This window comes from Montipora foliosa, chromosome 9 (assembly GCF_036669935.1).
Source record: "Montipora foliosa isolate CH-2021 chromosome 9, ASM3666993v2, whole genome shotgun sequence".
NCBI classification, from domain to species: domain Eukaryota; kingdom Metazoa; phylum Cnidaria; class Anthozoa; order Scleractinia; family Acroporidae; genus Montipora; species Montipora foliosa.
Window position 1 is genome coordinate 40767596 of NC_090877.1, and position 15000 is coordinate 40782595.

Here is a 15000-nt window from a genome sequence, read left to right on the forward strand (position 1 = left end):
CTGCTTAACATGCAACATTCAAAATCTGTGACCTTTCAAAATAGCTTCTATTGCAGAGCAACAAGAATATGGAATATTCTACCAGCCCACCTTAGAGCCATCGTATCAATTGGTCAATTTAAGGTGGCTGAACACAGTTTTTGATACCTATGTTTCATTTACCTTTGTCTCTAAAATCCTTGATCCTTTGGTCGCCAAAAATGGTAGCAAGCAAGTTAACTACACAAACTTCGGTTTTTTTATAGTTAAGCTGACGTATATACCGTTGCCATGGGAACATAAATAAATATAAACAGGCCTTTAAAATGGGTTTTATTTATTTGCAGAAAAGCTGGTCGTTAGATTTTCTTTACAATTTGCATGCAATAAGCTTGTAACGATGCTCACAAGTTAAAACTATTTTAATAAAAATTTGACACAGACATCTGGAATATCTAGAATTTCCTCTGTTAAAGTTCAATTTTTTTTCAATACTCCAGTTACTTATTTCCTAAAGTACGTTCGTGCCAAATTTCGTTAAATTCTAAAGAGTGGTTCTCGAGAAATTGGTGTATTTCCGAGAAAGCTCCTCCGCATTCAATCGCAATTTTTAACTTACTACGCGTGCGCTGCATTTAACTGGGTTCTTTTGATAACCATCAAAAATCTGCGAATTGCGGAGTTCTTTGCATCATTACCTTTTCTATCATACATTTCTCATAAAAGACTAATACCATCAAAACACTTTGTTCAATTACGAGGAAAAATAGTACAGATAGCGGAAGCAAGGAGCAAGAGCGTGCGCAAAAACTGTGTTCGGCCACCTTAACAAAGAACTGTTTACTTATTATATGACATTGACCAAAGATTTTTACAACCCAGAACTTCCACAATTTTTTAAAACTACTTGTGTTAAGTGCCATCCGTGTCTCCAAATCAGTTCTCTTAGTGGTCACTTATGTTGTAAATTTCTAGCTTGTAACGTTTTGAGTGTGTACATGTATTCGGGTCTCCTTAGTGGAGCTTTGCTCTGTGGAGATACCCTGCCTAGTGGCAAAGTTTGTAAATAAATAAATAAATATATAAATAAATAAATAAATAATTCCCCAACTGCCTCACTTACGTGGAAGGTGGGTGCCTGGGATACCCAGGGGCCAGCTAGCCTGCCCCTAGATAGAATACTGCCTCCATGGCTGGCAAATCCCCGCAACCCAACCATGAGCCTTCAATCTAGGCACCCGTCACACTGATAAAACAGTGGAAGGAAGAAAAAATAAGGGATGGGAGGGGGGGGGGGGAAACGCTAAATGAACTGCTTCACAGACCACTGTACAAACGCTCAACGAAGAACTCGCAGATAGTAGCGGTGTACAAAGATACCACGTACCATGAGAGCCTGCACTTATGGGATTGACTGCTGGATCCGCGCTGAGCTCGTGGGCCACTTGACCACTAAGCTTGTGGACTGCTTGACTGCTAAACTTGTGGACTGCTTGACCGCTAAGCTTGTGAACCGCTTGACTGCTGAGCTCGTGGTGGTTAACTTAGTTAAATTACATTTAACCAAATTTAACCAACTGCCTCGCTCAACTGGAAGGTGGGTGCCTGGGATACCCATGGGCTTCCACTGTGGCCAGCCAGCCCCTAGATAGAATACTGCCCCATGGCTGGCAAATCCCCGCAACCCAGCCATGAGCCCCTATTCCAAGCCAAAGGGACTCTCCAAGCTGACGCAAGCCAGATCGGAGAGGGAATGAGGGGCTCAGGGCTGGGGGAAGCCCTGGCCCCGAACTACCAAAGTCCCAAGGCACCCTACAAAAACAACTAGGAAAAGAGAAAGATACGTTCGAAATACCTGTCAAGTGAGAAGGTTTGCTACCCCCACGATAGTACTGACGGGAGTGTGAATATAGAGCTGATATGCATCTCTGGACCATCTGCTAAGCGTCTTGATCAGGTGATCGGGTAAGCCACAAGAGGCTGCTGAACTAGCGCGCCAATGCGGAAGCTATGACCGGTGTAGCAACCAGGGACCCCAGCAGCAGAGAGGATAGATTTAATACTGGATGTCAGCCATGGGCGATGTAGGGGGGTGGGGGGGGGGGGGGGGGGCATCAGAGAGAAGGAAGCGTGGGCCAGAAGTTGAGCCATGGACGTGTAGATACTGGGTAAGGGCACCCAGCACCAATGGCGAAAGGGGGCCGTCTTAGAGCACTTAATTGAATCCTGAAGCTGCCTGGATTGACTAGGGAATCTGCTTGGACATTGCTGACAGCAAGGTGGATGTCGGGATTGAAGGGGGAGTTGACACTCACCAGCGCATAAGAAACCAAAAAACCGGAGACAGAAGGCAGCCCAAAGGATTGTATGGTTGTAGTCAGAGAAGTTCAATGACCGGAGGATAATGTGCATCAGCTCAATTGTGATGGGTTGGTGCTGACGCCTATTTGAGCCTTGGTGGCATTTGATACCTCGCAACACATGCTGTAACCGAAGGCAACCAACAAGTGGAGAAAGCAGACCCTCCTTGATGTGAAGGACCGGATTGCTGAAAGGTAAACCTTAATGGACGAATGGTGGAGAGTATCGGCAAGATGACAGCAGAAACGGATGAGCACATCTTCAGTGGCTGGAAGAGCTGATCCCGAAGGAGATAGGCTATTGTCCTGAGCACAGAAATCCAAGAAGCGACGTTGGGCAGAAGCATAAACTTTCCTGGTAGAAGGGGCAAAACCCTGAGTCAAGTAGAAGTGGCATTTATCTGACAGCGAAGTTCCAAGTCCGAGAGGAGCTGCTGTGGAATCTGAGTCGGAAAGGGGTCTGCATTAGAAGCTAGCAGGTGAAAAAGTTGAAACTGAAAACGAGACAGGGAGTCAGCGATCGGGTTAGACTTCCCTCTAACTGGGGAGGCAGTGAAAGAGAAGGAGTGACGAGCTGCCAACAGGGACAGATAGTGAACCAAGGACATGATGGTAGGGGCTCTTGAAGTGCCAGACCGCAGAATATCCACCAACGAATGGTTATCTGATAGGAAGTTGACCCGTTTGGAGGCCCATAGGGGACCCCAGAGGTAAGCTGCCACAACGATAGGGAAAAGTTCCTTGTACTCGATAGACTCAGAGACCTGTGTTGGGAACCATGCCCCTGAAAACCAGTGACCCTGGAAGACTGCTGCATAACCAAGAGCCCCAGAGCCATCTAAAGACACCTCGAAGTCAGGGAGTGGAGCTCACTGGGGGTACTGAAGGAAGCTGCAACCATTCCAAGCCTGGAAAAACTCTCGCCACAAGGCTAGGTTGATCATATGCCACAAGAAGGAGCGACTTTGAGGTACGACCTTGCAGGCATGCTGAAGGTGACCTATTAGAGACTCCAGTTCCTTGCATCTACGCCAACGCTTCTGCGACCGGTCCTCCAACAAGGCAGTAATCCTATCCAATTTGCCCTGAGGAAGGCGGGCCTGCAGATTAAGAGCGTCCAGTTCGATGCCCAGGATGATTAGGCAGGTCAACGGCTCTTCTAGCTTGTCTGGATGGAGGGCGATGCCAAACTTGGAAAAACAGTCAATAGACCTGTCCAGATTTTGTTGACAGACAGAGGAACCAGGAGGGCCAAGAGTGTGGAAGTCATCAAGGTAATGTAAGAAAGGTGAGATCGTAGTTTTGCTTGGCCACCCACTCCACTAAATCTGCTATACATGTGAAGATGTATGGAGCTGACCTGACAATGAAAGGCAGGACCATATCGACATAAAAGGCACCCCGCCATTTCATGACCAGGAACTGGCGATCGTCTGTATGGGCTGGCACAATACGGTATGCATTTTGCACATCAAATTTCGCCATACGGGAACCCCGCCCCTGCCGCATTATGCCTGCAATAATGTCATCTACCTTTATGTGCTGCAGAGAATAATCCTCGCCCACAATCCTGTCCTTGACACTGTGGCCAGCAGGGCTAGACAAGTGTAGGATGAGATGCCATTTCCCAGGTTGGTGGTGTTTGGGGATGACACCGAAAAGGCTCATGTGGAGGACAGGGAGGGGAGGCTGAGAGAAGGGGCCCGACACCCTGCCTGACTGAACTTCAGATTGCAAGTTATTGTCAATGACCTGAGAGTTTTGGAGTGCAGAAGCCATATTCCCCGATGCCGACTTCAAGGAAGTACTGCAGTTGAGGCCTAGATGAAAACTGTCATGAAGGCCTTGGACCACGTATGCAACTTTGTCTGGGTTGGGATGATGACGGAGTTCATGCTGGCATCTATCGACGTTTAAGGGAGTAAGCTGAGAAACAGGTCTTGCAGGACACACAGCAGGAGATCACAAAGAATAACTGGAACTTGCCAGACCCTGCTGGTGAGAAGGTAAAACAAAACGAGAACGCAAAAATTGGGTACGGACCCGACAAGTAAAAAGTACGGACCTCACATTTTTGCCCGTGTAAACTTTGCGGATCATGTCTTTTGGCATGGGTACGGACCCGTGTTTTTTTTTTTATTTTGGGGCCATAGATGTCTATGGCCCCAAAACCAAAAAAAACATTTTCTTATGTCAGCTTGCTTAATAACCTCATTGATTGCATGCACACTAAAAATCCGCGGAGCTCTGGGGTCAAGAGTGCTGGTTATAATTCAGCATGGACACTGGCGAGAATTCACAGGAAAAGGACGAATAAGTTGAGTCTCTCGGAGAAAACTACAGTTTAGCTTAGAAAAATTCTGTTTTCGAGGAATTACGCATGCCCGGTAGCAGCATATATACAGCTGCACCAGTTACCATAGTCTCGTACCAGAAATTGGTCCGATCCCTTAAAGTACAGTGTAAACGAAACTTTCGAAATTTGGTCCTTAGACCTCTTTCGGTCTGACCTGCGCTTAAACATTATCCGTGTAAACGGCTAAAATTATGCAGTCCATACCACTTTTAGGACGGGTCCGTACCCGATTTCTCTGCCATGTAAACGACCTTTCAGTGTCGCTGTTGATAAAAAATCTTTGCACTCAATTTGGTGACCAAAACGCTGGAAATCGCATTTCAGAGTTCCAGGTTTCAAATTTTCTGGGGAGCATGCCCCTATACCCTCCTTAGACGAGGGAGCCGAGGGGACCCTTGTTGATACAGTCAGCTACTAGACTTAAACCAGCTGCCTACTTCAAATTTTATTGAAACTCCTGCGCTCCAAGAACGCTTGGGGTTTGATTTCTTGGGATCAAATATTTTCTGGGAGAAGGTCAGCCAAGTCTACAAAAAACCCTGCTGTAATTTTAGAAACAAGCTTATACGGGACTGGAGCATAGCCAGGACCCACCACAAATGCTTTGTTGAGGCTTGGAAACGTGGAGGACTCAGATCCGGTCACGCCACCTCAAGAGGCCCCAACTACTACAGGCAAGTTGGCGCAGGACATGGCGGGAAGAGTAGAGACAACCGGAGGACCGCCAAATGAGCTATAAGTTGAACTAAATGAGGGCACAACAAGCATACCTGAATACTAGGAGGTAGAGCAGGGAGTACCGGAGCTCTAGGATGCTGGAGACTGTGTTGAATTTGAAGCCGAGGAGAGAGAGTACTAGACGTCGAGGCCATGTTTGTATTCCTGCCACTTAAACCTCGAAGGGAAGATAGCAACGGAGGTAGCGATTCCGCAAGAGCACTTAAAATAGCCTGTGCTAAAGAGTTGTTGTCCAGCAGAGAAACAGGTTGACTTGGTGGTGAAGCTGGAGTGTTAACTGGAGGAGCTGGTGTAGAACCGCTACCAGAACGCAAAGACGCAGTGAACGGAAAAGACAATGTAGTCAAGGCGTTGTTTGAGGTTCGCATCCTGAAAGAATGTGACGATACGCATGCCTAAAAAATTGGAAGAAAATGGATACAAGAAAAAACGTGCTGTAGGACTGCAGCTCCCAAAAACGCTGCAAAAAGACGGGAAGACGCTCAATAAAACGCTCCACAGACCACTCCACAAACGCTCGATGAAGAACTTGCAGATCGTAGCGGTGTACCACGTACCATGTGAGCCTGCACTTATGGGATTGACCGCTGGATTCCCGCTGAGCTAGTGGGTCGCTTGACTACTAAGCTTCTGGACCGCTTAAACGCTTAACTTGTGGACCGCTTGACCGACAAGCTTGTGAACCGCTTAACCGCTAAGCTTGTGAACCGCCTGACCGCTAAGCTTATGAACTGCTTGACCGCTAAGCTTGTGGACTGCTAGACCGCTAAGCTTGTGAACTGCTTGACTGCTAAGCTTGCATGTGAACCGCTCGATCGACCGCTAAGCTTGTGGTGGTTAAATTAGTTAAATTACATTTAACCAAATATAAAATCGTAAACCACACTAATACATTGAGTGCTAACTGCACTGAACAACAGAACATGTCAGTGACCTCTAAATAGTTTTCAGATGCTTTTATAGCTAGAAAAATGTCTGCTGGTATAGCCAGTCGGAAGAGCTCTATACTCAACTTAGTGTTAGACATGTCAACTCTTAGCCGTGAATAGAGATTTGAATAAAGCGCCAATGCCGTGGATTGTACTAGCCTGCTAGTGACAACAAAGCAGTAAAGTTCGAAGCAAGAACGCAGGAAGTCCTTAGTGTTCGCTGACCTTTGCAACTAGACAGCACAAACGCTACATTGAAAACAGAGCCGCCATGAAAGGGTTACGTTACAGATAATATTGTCACCATTCATTAACTACAGTTTACTTGCATGACAGTAAAATTGCCTTTAAATTAGCCAGTCAAAAATAAATGGCTTCATCGTTTACATGCTGATTTTAGCAACTGCCATTCAACATGCTCCTTGAAAAGTAACCATGCAACTAACCATCACTCTTTGCAAATTTGCTCACAGCAAAACTGGCACAAACTGTATGTGTGAACTGTAACTGTGAGAGTGTTATTTCTGCAGCATGACCCTCAATAAAAGTGAATGGGGAACAAGTCCTAATTCTTTCGTTGCTGGAAAACTGTGGCCTGTATCCTTGCATTTATAAAATGGTCTGTATAAGCTTTCATTTTATGCTTAGACACACCCAGACCCACATGTATATGTATACATTTATGTATACGTATATATATTTATCACAGTTAAAAAAATTCTCACCAATTTTTTCCTGGCTAGTGGTGGCCTACAAACAGCCATTGCAGAGATCAAAAGCTCTAGCAATCTATTTTGCTGTGGTCTTAGTCCAACACACTGGGCACTGGACAGTGGATTTAATGAAAGTAAATTACCATAGTCGATCAGTGTGATACTCCACTCACCTTTCTACCCTCATAGATACGTCTTTAAGGAGGCGTTCCACTTGCTGAATCCTGCTGGTTAACGCAGTATTACCGCATCTCAGTTCAGCTATTTCTGTACGCACCTGCTGACCCAGTGCAAAGTCATCCAAAGCCATGTCGTGGCTGGCCTGCACTTGCGGACATGCTTCCAGGCCCAACCTGGTGCGCTGTGAGTGATTCCACAGACTGGTCATGGACTGATCAGCCTTTGATGACGCAAATGATCCTTTTGTGTCACTCAAATGGCTGCTTAGCTGCTCAATAACATGTGCACACACTGCTGAGGGTTGGTCCTGTTTCAAATGAGTCAAATGAATGCTCTCTTGTTCATTGAAAAGTGTTGTTACAATTATTATGTTTTCTTATAACTCTCTGATTATGTTGAAACATCCTGTTTAAGATTTGGAAAAATGTGAAAACCAAGATACCCCACATCTGCTAATAATTAACTTCAAATGAAATTGGAGTAACTCACTGTGTCTGGTCAAAAGGACATTTTTGTTCTGGCTGGCAACAAAACGGTTTTGTGCACTTTTATGGGTTACGATATACAATTTGGTTGAAACAATAATTAGTTCTTAGGGTCAAAGTCTTAATAACAATCCTTTGAAATAAAAAAAACATTATCTTCATACAAGGTTTGATTACCAGCACAACTTTTTTTACTCTATGATGGCCTTTCTACCCTTATACAATAATACTGTACATAGGTCTTTGAGCAAGCGTTCCACTTGTGGAATCCTTCTGGTTAATGCTGTATTAGTGCATCTCAGTTCACCTATTTCTGTGCTCACCTTCTGACCCAATGCAAAGTCATTCAAAACCATGTCATGGGTGGCCTGCACTTGTGGACATGCCTCCAGGCCCAACCTATCAATAAGAAATTAGAAAAATACAAGCATGCTATTACAACTAATAACGATCAAACTACTGCTACTAGAACTATTCCATTAACTACCACCACCACTAACCAAGACAAAAGGAGAACCAAATAAGCTCATCCTGTCATCCTTAGCTTCTTTCGATTCATTAAATACCTAAAAAGGCTCTCAAAACTTAGATACAATCTACACTTAATGTGTCCCTAATGTTTCTGGTGGGCTATTAAGACTCTTGGCAGCTTGATATGATGTGTATGTGAAACCAAAAGAATTTCTAGCAGCATAGCTGCATGTGACCATTGCTTAAATTGCTCTAATCATAGTTAAATTGGCCAGTGAAGAATAAATGGCTTCATTGTTTACATACTGATTTTCACAATTGCCATTCAACATGCTCCTTGACAGGTAACCAATTAACCATCACTCTTTGCAAATTTGCTCACAGCAAAACTGGCACTAGCTGTACATGTGAACCATAATATTATAAAAAAATTGTGAGATTATTATTTCTGCAGCATGATCAAGCTTCATTAAAAGTGAATGGGGAACAATAAGTCTTCTTCCATTAGTTGAAAATTATGGCCTGTATCCTTGCATTTATAATATGGTCTGTAGCTTTCATTTTATGCATATACACATGCACACCCACACACACATCTATAATTATGCACATGTTTATGTAAACATATTCATATTTATCACAATTATGAAATTTCTCGCCAATTCTTTCCTGGCTAGTGGTGGCCTCAAAACAGCCACTGCAGAGATCAACAGCTGTATAGCAATCTATTTTGTTGTGGTCTTAGTCCAACACACCGGGCACTGGACAGTGGATTTAATGAAAGTAAATTGCCATAGTCGATCAGTGTGGTACTCCAATCACCTTTCAGTAAGTTCTTGTGATAGCCTTTCTATCCTCATAGAAATGTCTTTAAGGAGGCATTCCAATTGCTGAAACCTGCTGGTTAATGCAGTATTACCGCATCTCAGTTCAGCTGTTTCTGTATGCACCTGCTGACCCTGTGCTAAATCATTCAAAACCATATTGTGGCTGGCCTGCACTTGTGAACATGCCTCCAGGCCCCACTTGGTGTGCCGTGTCTCATTCCGCAGACTAGTCATGGACTGATCAACCTTTGATGATGCAAATGATCCTTTCATGTCACTCAAATGGCTGCTTAGCTGCTCAGTAACATGTGCACTCACTGCTGAGGGTGAGCCCTGTTTTAAATGAGTCAAATGAATACACTGATGCTCTCTAAATTGTTCATTGAAAAGTGTTGTTACAATTACTCTGAGACCTGTGTTCCCAAAGATTGAGTCCTGGGACTTAATTTTAGTTAAATTTATTACCCTAATTAACTTCACATGAAATTGGAGTAACTCTCTTGTCTGGTCAAAAAAGGACATGCTTATTTTTTCCTGTTTTTTAACTTTTCGTTTATATATCTATAATGTATGCAGTGTAGCGCTTCAAAAAATTTTCACCCAGTGTATATGTTGCCGGTAAAATCCGTTTTCTAGGTTAAATTGGTGATCCTCATTTTACCTAGGTTGAATATGCACTCAGATGAATTGAAGAAACTTTTTTGGTGCCTAAATCAAGCCTAGAGAAAAATTAGGGTCAACTTAGGATTAGTTTTGGTTATTATACATAGATATTAATAATTGACCAATCATAGAAAAGTAAATATTGAAAAGAAATGATCAGTGTTGATTTGCATGTTCGTCGTTATAGTGTAGTGGTGAAGACACAGTACTACAGATCTGCGGGGTGCGAGTTCGAGTATCGATAAGTGCGTAGTACAGTTCTTAATGTTCCCTTACTATGTTGCAATGTTGAGACTGAATAAGTGTAGAAATACAGAAATTGATATGATGATACCAAAGATTAAGAGTGATGTGTTGAGTTGCGTAAGACAGAGCTTGATGAGGGAAGGTATAAGTATCCTTTTTAGAGGGGGTTTAAGCCAGGTTGAGTGCATAATTCAACCCACAAGGTAAAATGCGGATCATGAATTTAACCCAGGTTAAAATAAATTCAACCTGACAACGGATTTTACCTGCAACATATACACGCATAAATTTTTGACGGGCATCTGATTTATATGCAAAAAAATTTGACCAAGCCAGTTAGGCCCTGCTAACTATATAATGACATCAAAGACGTACATGTAACTTGATTGCATCTCCTCAGAAACAAATGTACAAAAGTGTAAGAATAGAAGTCTTGTATCATAGGGACTTTAAGGGATTGTCATATGCTCTGCCTGGCAACCAAAATTTTTCCCTGCACGTTTAAGGGTCATGATATACACTGTACAATTTAGTTCAAACTAATAAATAAATATAACTCTTGCTGTTCATTAGCACAAAATAAGATTTCACTCGTGCCAATAATTAGACCAACAGTGCGAAACTATTTTCATTTACACCAAACATTGTTCATTAACGACTTTAGCATAGCAGTAACATTCAATAGTGTTAAAAAAAGACAAGCATTTGCATCTTTGGACAAATACATGTCTGCATCAGTCGAAACAACTGTCCGCATTTCGCTGCCGCTATAGTGCTTTTAATGTGCAATAAGAAAACAGAGCTTTTCAATAACACAACATATTTCACGAGATTTTTTGGGGAAAAAAATGTTCACAACAACAAGCTGTAAGAAGTAGGGCAGCCAATAAAGCAGATATTTCAAGGCCTGAGATACAAGCTCAGATGAATGACAGAAATTTTATGCTGAATTGAAGCAGTAAGGTATCTCACTGGGTGACTATCGTACACAGTCCGGTGATGCTACAAGCACTGCCAACACAGTACAGGGACTTTCACAGCAGGGAAATGTGGACAGTGGTTTCGACTGATGCAGACATGTTTTCCTTGATGCTTAAATTGCGAGATTGACAGATAAGATAAGACCACGGGTTCGTGGACACCCCATGAACTGGGTCCATGGACTGCCTTCCGGACAGGTCCACAGACTAGCCCCTATGGACCCCCTCTGTGGACCACCCCAAAACAACATAGAAATAAAATAAATAAAATAAAATAATTAAATAACATAGTTCTAAAGATTTGACTTACCAGGTTGTCTGGATATAGACCACTCGTGTCAGCGAAATCTCAACTGTTATGCTCCACAAAGTTAACAGACTATTTAAGGCTTGGGCTCGGGTGCAAGGTATATTAATCACACATTGCCACTTTCTTTGCTGTAGACCAGAGACCGATAATAACTATGTTCCTTCCGCCATTTTGTTCGGAAAACAGAGACGTTGTGCTCTATTTCGTGAAGCCTGGGGCAAGTATCCAAACCCAATGGTGGAGGGAAAGAAAGAGAACACAAATGAACTCACAGAACATCATTGTCAGTCTTTTTCGAAGCACTCGGGTCCACAGCAAAGGAAGTGGCAATATGTGATTAATAGTGGTGCTACGCATGTGCGGAGCACCAAAGTTAAGAAAATATGGTAACCCATCAATGCAAGAAATTTTGGTTTTATTGCCATGACGTCATTGACCGTCCATCCGCACATCCACCACTCCATCCAAGTATGCCAATTTGACATACATGTTATGATCAATTGACACCTGTCAAAACAAGGTATCTGCTGACCAGTATCACGTGACTATATTGCGGGCTCAAGCTTAGAGCTCACCGAGATGAGCTGGTTTTTTTTTAAAGTTGATCGCTGACCAGGTACTGGTTTTCGATTGGATTGCAGGCTCAACCCAAATTAACTCACCTAAACATAAACGAGGCTTCATTTTTTGAGCGCTTTCTGTGGCTTGACAACTTCGTCAATTATAGTTCTTACACAGTCAACACTTTTTGTGTTCAGGTGGAAAACGGTTTGGAAAATGTTGTCTTTCTGCATTTTTCGTTGGTTTCAATCCAGTTTGACACATCATGATAGCTGTGGTCCACACTGGCGACTAGGCAGTTATTCAAGTCAAGCATCGGAGGGATAATGAACTTAAAGCTGAGTGTTTATTTTACATTTGTTTAGAGCTTTTTTTTTCTCTGTATAATATTTTGCAATTTTTGGCATAATCATCTTAAGAAGCTCTGATAAGGTTGCATGATGCCTGGAGGACGTATGACTAGAACAGAAAGGAAAGGAGAGCGAAAGAGAACAACAATGACAAAACAGAATACCAGTAATAGCTCATACTTGGTGGAAGAAGTTACAACACAAATTCTTTCCTCGGGCACTAAACCGTTTGTTATTTTCGAATTCACGGATGCGTTTATTTAAAGTGGATGCATATAGTTTTTTTAAAAAGAGGTTTAATAGGTTTTTCCTTTGTTCTGGAATGAAATTCGAATTTTTATTGTCAACTAGAATTAAATAACAATTATCTGTACTCTTTTGGACATAAACAAAAAGTTGATTTGTTTGTTTGTTTGTCTTGCTCTAAAATGTGAGCAAACAAGTGCTTTTTTAATCTGTTTGCCAAACTGATTTTTGATGTGCCTGACGCCAGTGACAAGAAAATTTTGCCCTTATGTTAACATATTATATTTCACTAGCATGTGTTTTCAGAAGTTTGTTTAAGGCATCTAAAGGTAATTTAGTGTTGGAGCAGATCTTGTTTGAAGTTAATGTCCTTTCTTGGTTGCATTGGCGCATTTTGCTGATTCTTGTTCCAAGCCAACCTGGCGTGTTTCAATGAAATACATCAAAATGTGAATGATCTCGTTTTCAGAGATAATGTGGAATAAAGTTAGTCAGTAAAACTATTTTTTTAACCTTGAAGTTTTTTTCATGGTTTCTAATTTTAGTGTGATTCCTATTCCCTGGCTATTGACAGTTGACTCTGAAATGGCTTTTTTCCTTTTCCATTCACTCACTGACGGTGTGCTTGTTTCCTTTCAAAACTCATGCAGTTCAAGAAAAATTCATTGCCAAACTGGTGAATTCCAAAATAAATTTCACTCGAAAAACCAATATCGCACTCACCGCTTCGTGATTCATGCCATGCCGGTTTTTTGTGTAAAATTTACGGTGGAATTCACTAGTTAGGCAATGAACTTTTCTATAGAAGAAAGCAATGGAAATGATTTAATTATTTTAATAAGCAGCAACCGGAAACATCAAAACGGCGATAATTTGAAACCTTTTATTTTCACTAACCTTACAGGCAGTAAGAACAAATAACCAGAGAGCTCCACTTTTAGGCTTGGCTACATGTAAATCTATAAAGTATATGTACATTGCGTGCGAGCCTAAGAGTTAAATAGTCTGTTAAATTTGCGGAGCGTAACGATTGAGATTTCGTTGAAATGAGTGGTCTGTCCAGACAAGCGGTAAGTCAATTATTTATTTTGTTTATTTTTATTAATTTTCTATGTTTTTTTCGGGTGGTCCGTAGAGGGGGTCCATAGGGGTAGTCTGTGGACTAGACCTGGTCTGTAGGGAGTCCACGGATCAAGGGTCAGTGTTTTCCCATCACCCTTAAAAAGACGTTCTTGTTTATCTCATCATGTGGGTTAAAGAATGTACAGTTGTACATTTGTGAAAATGGTCGTCTGCTGAGACAATAGAATGTGAGTGTTTATGCAAAGCTCGTTGACGAAAATCACCTCCACTAAAATGAATGTCAATTGGCACAAATGTTTGCACATTGCTGCTATTGAAGTTGATTATTGTGCAAATAAAGGTACATTCAAAACAAATAATAATAATTATTGCCCAAATAATCTTTCATGAATGTATTTTCACGTAAATGAAAATACTTTTGCACTATTGGTTTAATTAACCCTTTGACGTCCAAACCGGCCTAAACCGGCCAGATTTACATGTAGTTATATAATTTTACTCTGTCTAACGCCAGACGATTTTACTCGTCAATGGGGAACCCCTGGGAGTTAATGTGCCTTTGGCACAAATGAAATTTTATTTTCTGCTAATCATTCAGCAAAAGATGTTATTATTATTAGTTCTTAAGGGTCAAAGTCTTATAATTACACTCCTTTAAAATGAAAATTTCTTTGATCTTCACAATCGGTTTGATTACCAAAATTTTTTAAATTGTATGATTAAAAAAATACATTGCTGAAGTTAAGGATTGCTTTTGTACCTCAAACAAACACCCCACAGTCCTGAAAGGGCATTTTATTTCTGCTTGTAGACAGTCTTTCTCTTTGTGTTCTTGCATCTGGAGAACAGAAATCATCAACAGTGAACTACGTAATTTGCACAAGAATCTCCACAAAGTTTTTGCACTCTTTTTGGGACTTGGTGTGGTGAGCCACTTACATGTGACTTACCAGTATTTTATTAGACCTTGGATAATAATTAAAATGCATATGAGCGTTCCCTCTGTAATAAATTATTCTATGATGTTGTCAAGAGAGTTTCTTACTTAAAGCAAGAGGCAGCTTACCTTGTTTCTTGAAATCTTTTCTTTTCCACAGTTCTTGCACAACAAAGGGTACTGAGGGCAATTTTGATCATGAATCTGCAAAATAATATTTGCAAATTGGCAAATTTGACATTAAACTTGTAACACTAGAAAGTTACATTGTTCACTATAAATGAAAAAAAGTTGCAACCCCCCCCCCCCCCCAGCTTTTTAAGAACGTAATCAGAGATGATCATATACTTCATGATTTGCTACCTCCAAAGAGGAAACGAGTGCTTCGTGAGCGTATGCATGATTTTATATTTCCGAGGGTTAGAACTGAACGCTTCAAGATAGGGTCTTCCTTAATAGATGCATTTTCTATTAACTTGTGTTAATTCACTGTATGTAAGGGATTTTATAATGTCTACTCTTTTTAGTACATTCTTGATTATAATTTTTTTTTAACATATTGTAAATTAAGTTACGCGTTTGTTGT

At 41.6% G+C, this 15000-nt stretch overlaps 1 protein-coding gene across 1 annotated transcript in view; it reads right to left on the reverse strand.

The window, feature by feature from the left end:
- The window catches only part of LOC137971157 (uncharacterized), a 28482-nt gene that overhangs the window by 8630 nt on the left and 4852 nt on the right, over positions 1–15000 (reverse strand). Inside the window, exons 2-6 of the mRNA XM_068817901.1 lie at positions 14544–14618; positions 14238–14315; positions 9034–9371; positions 8064–8139; positions 7249–7562 (exon numbers count right to left, since the gene is read on the reverse strand). Coding sequence (XP_068674002.1) covers positions 7249–7562; positions 8064–8139; positions 9034–9371; positions 14238–14315; positions 14544–14618 — 881 coding nt within the window. The remainder of the gene's footprint in view (positions 1–7248; positions 7563–8063; positions 8140–9033; positions 9372–14237; positions 14316–14543; positions 14619–15000) is intronic.